This window comes from Vicia villosa, linkage group LG4 (assembly GCF_029867415.1).
Source record: "Vicia villosa cultivar HV-30 ecotype Madison, WI linkage group LG4, Vvil1.0, whole genome shotgun sequence".
Classification (NCBI taxonomy): Eukaryota; Viridiplantae; Streptophyta; class Magnoliopsida; order Fabales; family Fabaceae; genus Vicia; species Vicia villosa.
Genome location: NC_081183.1, coordinates 148,414,120 through 148,424,272, shown reverse-complemented (window position 1 = coordinate 148,424,272; position 10,153 = coordinate 148,414,120). Strand labels below are relative to the sequence as shown.

Genomic DNA, 10,153 nt, shown 5'->3' with positions numbered 1-10,153 from the left:
CAAATACAATGCTTTACAAGATGACTTCAAAAAATTTTTGAATTGATGTCAGAGTTTGTACATGATTAGGCACATATTTTGAGGGTGAAAAAGTCGAGATAGAGAGAAAAAGGGTCGGGCATGATATGTTAAGATTGAAGATCAATGATTTGGAAATACTCACAAAGAATACATCACATATGAATCAAAGACAACTGCAAGATTATGAGTTTTTATGCAACGTGATTAGAGATAAATATGGAGTTAATTGATATTAATATGTATGTTAGACTTAATTATTATATCATTTGTTGTTTTTAAGTATTTTGAACTTAATTATTATGTATGTTGGACTTAATTGATATTTTTATGTATGTTTGCCCGTTATTCAAACTAGTCGTTAGTCAAACTAGTTGTTGCTTAAACTAGTCTTTAGTTAAACTAGCCATTATTCAAACTAGTTGTTATTCAAACTAAATATTATAACGCAAACTAAATTTCACAATCATTCTTAACTTCTATCTTTCTTCATTCATTATCAAACTTCGCTTAATATGGATCCTTTCGATCCTTTCCATATTGGAAAAATGTTCTTGAATTATATGAATGACGGCATGGATGGAGAACTTTTGAGACTTCACTGTGAAAGTCAGACACAAGAAGAATCTGCGAGCTCTAGTAGGCCTATACGCCAAAGAAGGAATATAGAGAGAAATTGTGAAGAGGGACATGAGTGGTTATTCAATGATTATTTTTCAGAAGCTCCGATGTACACGAATGAGCAATTTCGTGGAAGGTACCAAATGCATAAACATGCCTTCCTTCACATCCTTGAAGCTCTTGTTCATCATGATGGATATTTTCAGTTAAAGGTTGATGCACCTGGTAGGTCAGGTATTTCACCGCTACAAAAAAAGCACTATTACTATTCGTGTTGGCATATAGAACGCGTGCAGATAATGTGGATGATTATTTGAGGATTGATGAAACCACAACACTAAAATGTGCTGATAAGTTTACTAAGGGTGTGATAAATGTATTTGGGTCACAGTATTTGCGAAAAGCCAACCACTAGAGACATCGGACGCCTACTGCAAATGAGGGAGGCACATGGATTTCCAAGTATGTTGCGCAATATTGATTCTATGCGTTGGGAATGAAAAAATTGTCCCGTTGCATTGAAAGGGCAATATGTTCGAGTAAATTATGGTAAACCCACTGTTATATTTGAAACAGTTGCTTCACAAAACTTGTGGATTTGACACACATTCTTTGGGGGCATCAGATTCAAACAACGATATCAATGTGGTGAACCAGTATAATGTCTTCAACGATGTTAAGCAAGGACGAGCTCCTAAGGTCCATTATTTAGTCAATCGTACTAAATACAACATGAGTTATTATCTATCAGATGACATTTAACTTGATTGGGCCACGCTTGTGAAAAGTATCTCAAGGCCCCAATGGGGTAAAAGAAAATTGTTTTCCCAACATCAAGAAGGCGCATGAAAGACCATTGAATGAACATTTGGAGTTTTTCAATCCCGATTTGCGATCATACGTAATCCAACTAGATCTTGACACTTGGATACACTGAAGCGTATAATAGATACATGCATCATTTTGCATAACATAATTGTTGAAGATGAACGTGCCACATATGGTGACAATTTTGATTATTATTATGATCATCTGGGCATTGAACCAATTGCACCACCAGATGATTCTAATAATAATTTTTAATTTATTATTATTTTTTTGGATATTTAATTTATTTTAAATATTATTTTCTTTTCTTTTAAATATATTTTGACATAATTGAGTTAATTTGTTTCAATTACTTATAGTTTAAACACATGAAAAAAGGTAGATAAATAAGAAACACATGTATGTCCAAAGAATTGAAATTTTTGGATTTTCTTTTGAACATAAGAATATAATGAGATTAAGATGAGTGAAATAAGCACTTCGCACGCAAAAATAACTAAATAGAACAAGTGCCAATTATGCAAAGCAAAAATTTCATTTCATTAATTCTGATTTCTGATCCACAATTAATCAATTAATCCATTGGTAATCAAATATCTCCTAAAACAACCTCTCAAGCAGCTCTTGCAAGAACATCCAATCTCTCAGGCACAGTAACAGGGTCAATGTAGAAACCTCTCCTGATTAACCTTGGAACTGTAACAGTTATGACTCCATTTTCATACTTAGCAGAGATTCCATCAATATCAACCCTCCCAGGAAGCCGAAACTTCCTCTTAAACTTCCTCACAGGTTCTGTTGATTCTCCATCCATTGCAGCAGCTTCAGTTCTAATGATAAGGTAGCTTGAGTCTTCAACCTCTACCCTCAGCTCTTCTTTCCTAACACCTGCCATTACAACCAAACACAAAAAGTTGCAATATTTGTTCCACATCGCAACTATCTTGCAAGAAATCTTCGTTAGCAACTCTCTCTGAACTTTAATATAAACAAAAAAAGTACATGTATTATATGGACCATGAACATATACATGTATTATTTGTTTGTATTGAAGTTCAGAGTATTATCAATTAAGAACAAATCCAAAGCAAAGGAAAATTACGCTTAATTACCTGGGATGTCAGCTGAAAATATATGAGATTGAGGGGTTTCAGTCCAGTGAACATAGTTATCTGGAGTGAAATTATAGGGAAATAGAAGGTTAGAAGGGACAAGGTGCCATGGAAGATAGTGAGGTGGTGCAGGGAACTCCATTCTATGGTTCTGTGAATGAAATCAGAGTTTTGGATGGTATTAGTGGAAGGGAAAAGTTAGGTAGTTGGTTGGCCTTTCAAAGACCAAGTGGGCAAGTTGTGTGTATCTGAGATGTTACCTTACCAAAGATTTTTCTTATGCATATGTTAATTAAATGGTCTTGAAATAATGTGGGACACTGGTTGAAAAAAATCAAGGACTCCTCATCTTTATATTATCCTTCACTATCAACAATGGATCAGTTTTTAAATAAATAAATAAAATAAAGTGGAATCACATGATTCACCGCCTTTTTGGAGCAAAGCCACCTCACTTCTTGACCTTTCTTTATCAAGAGGAAACATAATCAACAAAATAAATAGACTAATAAATAAAATATCTAAGTTTGAAAAGTGAGTACATCAAATTGTAATTTACAAATCTGTCTAAATTATTACAGGATTGCAAATATGGACACACTTGCTCATATGTCTAACTTTTTGTAAAAAAACAGTCATTTATATATTTGATGCAATATAAAGATGAACTTCAGTTTCACTAGACAACCTTTTGTAACAATCAAGGTGTTGCATAATATTCATTGAAAAATGAGAAGAATAAACTTCATTGTGACAATTGACAAAGGACAGATGAAAGAACTCACCGGTTACATAATTGTGTAAATAACCTTAGGATCCATTATTCAGATATTAATACTAGAAAAAAAAATCATAATCAACACAACATAAAAGGACTTTCCTAGTTTAGTGGTATGTTTCACTCAACCACACGACAACTGAGAAGATTTGAAGTTTGCAGCAAGCTTGAATAAACACTCGTTTTCCGAGGTTCTAGGACAGGCTGCATTTATGTGTTAACCCCAAACACAAAACCATTACTGTACGAAGGAAGATTGCTAGAAGGCGTGATATTTTTCACAGGGGAACGAAAAGGATTCGGTGTGACCGGATGTGTGATGTGAAGTCCAGCATTACGAAGGGCTTGTTTAGCATTTACACACGAAGCTTCGGATTGATCAGTAAAGAAAGCAGGCACAACCATTGATTTGATTAAATCGAGTGCTCCACCCCAACTAGAATAATTTTCTAATCTAGAGTTTAGAGCAATAACAATATGTGGAGATGGTAAGTATGAGGCTTCCACCTGATAAACACCTCTCACAAAATTCACTCTTACTCTGCTTCCTATTCCTGATGTTGTACCTGATAAATTTGTTGGAACTTCTGGTCCCACCATCACTATTTGTACATTTCCCAATCCATTAAGTAAATGACCCACTTCTGCAAATGCTGGCATCCAATCTAACTCTCCTTCGGGTCCAAGGTAATGAATAATCACTTCCTTCCCTTTCAATAAAAGGTTTTTTGAACTTACATTAAGAGTAGTTAGTATGTGATACACAGTCAACGGATGCGAGAGTATATCGGCAACAGGACTTGACAATGGAAGTGAGCGAAGGTTGTAGTACTCCGACCAACCCGAGAGAAGTAACGGGCTTGAGGCGAAATGGTTATTGAACGAAGTGTCATGAGGATATTCAAATTCATCTAGTTCACCCCATTGTTCATGTAGGCCACCTTTCAATGGAAGGAGACCAAAAGGGCAGTGAGAATAACAACTACATTTTCTCCTCCACATACCCTTCTGGTGAATATCTAATGATTCAAGCCACTTGCAAGGTTGGTCAGCGGAACATGGGAATAAGAAAATATTTATGGCTAGTTCTTCTTCCCTTTCCATCATGGCCTTGTAAAGTCCACACAAGCTTTTGTGTGTCTCATTCCAGTGTTGCTTCTGGCATATTGAACAGCAATAAACTACAGTTCTACATCGGCCACAACAAATCGACTCTTCTCCGAACACTTCTCTCTCACACATAGCACACTGTCTCAAACCAGTACTCGAGTATGCATTTGCGTCCATAAAAGTGTCCTCCCTGGGCGGTTCTACATATTTAGTCGGCGTTGAACCAGCGCTCACACTACTAGATTTTTCATCGTACGCCCGACCAGGGGGATGCGAGACAGTAACAGCAACAAGGTCATAACCTCCCTTAGTTACTTCCGGTGGCCACTGAACATCAACTGTTTCTATAAAAGGTTCAAAGTTCACCATTGTTGAATATTTCGAACCACCTTCCCTGTCCGCCATCACAAGTAAAGGATGAACCATACAAATAGCCTTCATGAACGCATACACAAACCTAAGCTCATCAAGAGTCGGACTTCTAAACTGAAGATCACCCGCAACCGTGGACCGAGCAACATCAATAACAGGAAACCGATCATTCCCCGACGCTTCAAGCGACAACGACTTGATTATCTTACGGTTCAAAGGAAACATCATAGACTCCACCTCATAAGTAACCCTCAGAACCTCAACATTCGGAACACGGACAGTCTCTCTAGCCCCAGTCATTTTCTTAGCATCATTATCTGATCTATACATGTAAAAACCAATATCCCCTCCATCACCTCCAATGAACTGAACACACGGAAAAGGCTGTTTCTTAGCATGCCAATCCGAATCCTTTCCAACCCGAACCCCGAAATAATGCACCGGACGCAACCTTTTCCACGGCTCAGTTCTATACAAAGCTGCAGAAGCTTTGTATATAGATCTGATGAAATTGGGAGCAATGCCATCCACTTTCATCAAACATGTCCCAGATCCAGGACCAAGTCCAGGTCCACACCCAAACTGTTCCTGATATCTATCAAACAAACCCTTCAAATGCAAATCCATTCTCTCCCCAATTAACAAATTTCAAAATCCACCAAATCACTTCACTGAAACCAAATCTATGAACATACACTTGAAGTTATAAGAAAACTAATCTCAGTATTACCAAATCTAATAAACCATAACCATATTTCACTTCAGCAAACCAAATCAACATCATATTCACTATCCATAACTAATCAAAGCAAAATCATCAAGATCAATTCACATTCAATTCTTGCAACAAACAAAACCTAGAAGGAAACATAATCAATCATTTCAAAATCATGAAAACAAATGAAAAAGTTAAGATCAGAGTAAAATGTGATTCATTACAGGTTTCAGTTCTTGAAGTAAATTCTGAATTTCTTGTTTTGAGAAAAACGAAGAAATCGGTGTTGACTGTGATATATGCTGCGGCCGTTCTCATATTAGATTCAGTGAGCTTGGAAATTCTATCACGAAATCAGTGCCATTGAAATAATCGACGGTCAAAATAAAAACTTTTTATGTCAATGGTTATTTTAAATCTCCGCGGAATCAACGGTGATTTTTCGTACAGACAAAGAGGTTTTCAACTAACCAATAAGAGTCTGCCAGCGAATCATTAAAAGATAAAATCGTAAAATCAATTATTATTAATTAAATAATTATTTATTTATGATAATTTACCTGCGGAAAATATCATCCATTGCATCAGTATCATTATTCTAGGGTTAGGGTTTGAGGATTCTTTAAATACACAACAAGACACGAAATTTGCTCTCTCTTTCTCTCTCTTCGCACAGTCGCTTCCTCTTTCTCTCTCTAGAATTTCAGATTCGGTGAGAAAGATGATGCAGCCTGGACATGGTATGGCTCCTCCAAGCTTAGGACAACAGCCACCGCAGCAGTACCAGCAGCCGCCACCACAGCAACCGTACGTCATGATGCAACCTCAAGCGCCGCAAGCCTTGTGGGCCCAATCTGGCCAGCCTGCTCAGCAGCCTGCCAGCGCCGATGAGGTCCGTACTCTCTGGATCGGCGATTTACAGTACTGGATGGACGAAAACTACCTCTACACCTGCTTCGGTAACACCGGCGAGGTATAAAAAGTTTCTTTATCTCTTGGTGTGTGTCGCTAATTTTGCATAATTAGGGTTTTTTTTTTGTGTTTATTTGAATTGTGAATTTATGATTTTATGGATTCATTATTTGTGTAAGTGTAGGAACCATGGTAGTTTTATTGTGTAATTGAAATTAGGGTTTTATGATTTTGGTTTGTAGGTGACATCTGTGAAAGTGATTAGGAATAAGCAAACTAGTCAATCGGAGGGTTATGGTTTTATTGAGTTTAATACCCGTGCTAATGCTGAGAGAGTGCTTCAGACATACAATGGAACCATTATGCCAAATGGTGGCCAGAGCTTTAGATTGAATTGGGCTACTTTCAGTGCTGGGGAGAGGTCATCTAGGCAGGAGGAAGGTCCTGATCATACGATTTTTGTTGGAGATTTGGCTGCGGATGTTAGTGATTACCTTCTTCAGGAGACTTTTAGGGCTCGTTTTAACTCTGTCAAGGGGGCGAAAGTTGTGATTGATAGACTTACTGGTAGGTCTAAGGGTTATGGTTTTGTGAGATTTGCTGATGAGGGTGAACAGATGAGGGCTATGACTGAGATGCAAGGGGTTCTTTGTTCGACAAGGCCAATGAGGATTGGACCAGCCACTAATAAGAACCCGGCTGCCACCACTCAGCCTAAAGGTTTGTATCTTACATATCCGTCTGAATGTTTGTTTTGTTGCATTATGGAAAATTGAGCTGTCTTCCTTGCTAATATATGTGATTTTTGATTGGTTGAATTCAAGGCCCTGTGTCACTAATTATCTATTCTAGTGAATGCTGGATGATGTTGTTTAAGTATGTTCATTTCAGTTTTGCTCTTGAAGAATTTACGTCCACAGTCCTTTCTTCCTGCAATTTTCCTTTTCGAAATTTGGGCTAAATAAATGATTGTATTTGTAGTAATAAAATCTTATAGAACTCCTGTTGTCTCAAAGCAGGGTGTCAGGAGGCTCTGTCATATCTCTGAGCCTGGAACTGATTTCAGCTGAAATGGTTAACATTTTAGTGCATGTCCATGCTTAGGTCAGTTATGCGTTTATGTTTGCCCATTATTTTTTTTTTGCGGCATTTTCTTTTCCGCCTACATTTTCAAGTTCTTTCCGTTTCGCTTTTGGCTTAGTTTTATCTCAATTTAAGTTCGCAATTTCTCTGCTTACTTACTTTTCAGTCCACCATTTTTAGTTTCTGCTCCTTTAATTTACTCATATTAGTTTTCCATAAGATTAACAATCTACAGCTTTAATTTCTTTTGTAGCTTTTCCTTATGCCAAAATAAACTTATTTACGTAGAAATATATCTTCTGTTCTTGTATCAAATGCTTATTTATTTCAATTTCCATTCACTTGGCATAAGTAAAATAATGTTAAGAGTTCCATTCTTTATTGCTTTGATTTTCCAAAAACCACAATTTATTGGCTGGTTAAGCCTTCCTTTTCCTATATATTAGCATGATGTCATATAGTCAAATGTGTAGATACCAGTCTTAAATTTAGCTGAAAGCATAGTAATTAGTGTATCCAAATAAGGTGTTTGTGAGTTAGTGATTAAATTATTTTGTGTGCAGAGTCTCTGTTATAGAATAATTATAAAAGTTTTTGCCCCTTAAGTTACTAGCGTCTACTTTTTCTTCTTGAGTTGGCCTTTCATTGGCCGTGGTGAGTTAGCCTGTCAATTGCTGCGTGGACCCTGTGCATCACTTTGTCAGATTCTAACTGTGAGATTGATGTTATGCATTTGTGGGTAATTAATGCCAGTCTTCTGTATGTTGTCCCTTTTCTTTATCCCATCCCAGGTGTCCTATCAGTGCAAACTTGTGATGACTTGCTGACAACTATTTCCATTCAATTATATTAATGTTTGGTAAACTGATCACTGATTTAATTTCTTTTGGCAAAGCTTATTGCTTTCATTTCTTTTAGCTTTTGTTTGATGGTATCTGGTGCATGAAAAATGTAAGTTACTGCCCATTCTGTTGTTTCTGAGACTACTGACTAAATATCTGTATATGTGAATTGCGCCAACAGTGAGACTTATAGTATTTTATAAAATAATTAAAGTAATAGTTGTACCTTTGGTTATTATTTCAGAAATAGTTGATTTATATTGGCTTGTCCTTTATTGTGTATGAGATAATTTGACATTCATTTAATTAATCATTTTACTTAACTTTCATTTGAAATGCAGCCTCATATCAGAACCCTCCTCTAGGTGGACAAAGCGAGAATGATCCTAATAATACAACTGTGCGTACATCTTTTCAATATGTTAAGACTGCCTTATTTGCTACTAGTTGGTGATTTATCTTTTCATTGCAGATTTTTGTTGGCAATTTAGATCCTAATGTCACCGATGATCATCTGAGGCAAGTATTCAGCCAATATGGTGAACTAGTTCATGTGAAGATTCCATCAGGCAAGCGATGTGGGTTTGTCCAATTTTCCGACAGGTAATATAACTTAAATATTTGTTATTTGTTGTAATATGTACAATGTTGTTTCCTAATCTCATTGTGCCATTATTTTTCTTGCATCAGGAGCTGTGCAGAAGAAGCAATACGAGTTCTAAACGGAACTCTATTGGGTGGACAAAATGTGCGTCTTTCATGGGGTCGTACTCCCTCAAACAAACAGGTAATTCTATTTACCGAGCCTTGAAATTCTGTGTTTATTTGGAATTGAAGTCTTTTTCTTATTCTTTTCATTGACTGTGCTTTATTAATCTCAGACTCCACAAGATCCAAACCAGTGGGGTGCTGCTGCAGGTGGTGGATACTATGGTTATCCTCAGGGTGGTTATGAAAATTATGGTTATGCTGCTGCTCCTGCTGGACAAGATCCCAATGTGTATGGAAGTTATCCGGGTTATGCTGGTTACCAACATCCCCAGCAGCAACAACAGCAAATGGGATATAGCTAAGATCTCACTGCAATATATATGTCCATTGTGACTGTACTGTTCTGATGGAGTTGCTTTTTCCCTTGTGGAATAACTTACCTCTCCCCCCTTTGATTGCTAGAAACATTTAAAATTTTCAAAACTGGCTCTTGTATCCCTTTAAATATGCTTGCTGATTTCTTTTTGGTGTTTAGATTTGATTACATTGGCTATCTGTTGTCTGTTAAATTATTTCATGTTTGCTGATCATATTGATTTTTAGGTCGGCCTTGGTTTCTTATGCTCATGTTTCTTCAAAAATAAAAGATTAGTTGTTGAATGGATTTTTACCACCATGAATGAAATTATCAAACATGTTACTTTTTAAATTTTCCCAATTTTGAGGAATCAATCACTGATTTTAGAATGTGACATTTATTTGTGTTTTAGTATGCTCGTACATGTAAATGGCATCATTGAATTATCCATCAGGAATTGGTATTATTCACTTTACTCCATGAACTCTTCACTTTTGAGGGGTCTTTAGTCATGGTAGGAAGGGAATGGATGGATGTCAAGGGGAGGGGTTATCTTCAGTTTTGTCTAATAAAATCCCCGGCAGTGTCTTTGGATTTCTAAAATCCATTTAAACTTCCGAACACGTCCTTTATGCTACAAAACCTTCTTTCCCTCCATCTTTTCTAATTCGTCTTTAAATATTCAAATAGGAA

General features: G+C 36.6%; 4 protein-coding genes across 6 annotated transcripts; 2 read left to right on the top strand and 2 right to left on the bottom strand.

The window, feature by feature from the left end:
• Positions 1-533: 533 nt before the first annotated feature.
• Positions 534-1,054, top strand: LOC131598049 (uncharacterized). The gene is made up of 2 exons (XM_058870695.1): positions 534-873; positions 936-1,054. Exons 1-2 carry the CDS (start codon positions 534-536, stop codon positions 1,052-1,054), a joined length of 459 nt encoding a protein of 152 aa, XP_058726678.1.
• A 911-nt stretch (positions 1,055-1,965) lies between these two features.
• Positions 1,966-2,861, bottom strand: LOC131595450 (15.4 kDa class V heat shock protein-like). The gene is made up of 2 exons (XM_058867798.1): positions 2,580-2,861; positions 1,966-2,355 (listed from the first exon to the last, which is right to left on the bottom strand). The coding sequence occupies exons 1-2, from the start codon at positions 2,719-2,721 to the stop codon at positions 2,081-2,083; spliced, it is 417 nt and encodes a 138-aa protein (XP_058723781.1). The 5' UTR covers positions 2,722-2,861; the 3' UTR covers positions 1,966-2,080.
• A 329-nt stretch (positions 2,862-3,190) lies between these two features.
• On the bottom strand, positions 3,191-5,825 carry LOC131595449 (uncharacterized). The gene has a single exon (XM_058867797.1). The coding sequence runs from the start codon at positions 5,464-5,466 to the stop codon at positions 3,568-3,570; it is 1,899 nt and encodes a 632-aa protein (XP_058723780.1). The 5' UTR covers positions 5,467-5,825; the 3' UTR covers positions 3,191-3,567.
• Positions 5,826-6,146: 321 nt separating this feature from the next.
• Positions 6,147-9,723, top strand: LOC131595448 (RNA-binding protein L-like). 3 transcript variants are annotated; one of them, XM_058867795.1, is made up of 6 exons: positions 6,149-6,527; positions 6,709-7,186; positions 8,733-8,791; positions 8,864-8,994; positions 9,082-9,178; positions 9,273-9,723. In XM_058867795.1, exons 1-6 carry the CDS (start codon positions 6,276-6,278, stop codon positions 9,462-9,464), a joined length of 1,209 nt encoding a protein of 402 aa, XP_058723778.1. In that variant the 5' UTR covers positions 6,149-6,275; the 3' UTR covers positions 9,465-9,723. The 3 variants fall into 3 exon arrangements, 2 of the variants coding, with proteins under 2 accessions (XP_058723779.1, XP_058723778.1); XR_009281876.1 differs by lacking the exons at positions 9,082-9,178; positions 9,273-9,723 and adding an exon at positions 7,486-7,570 and having other exon boundaries at positions 6,147-6,527; positions 8,864-8,923; XM_058867796.1 differs by lacking the exons at positions 9,082-9,178; positions 9,273-9,723 and having other exon boundaries at positions 6,147-6,527; positions 8,864-8,998.
• The last annotated feature ends 430 nt before the right edge of the window (positions 9,724-10,153 follow it).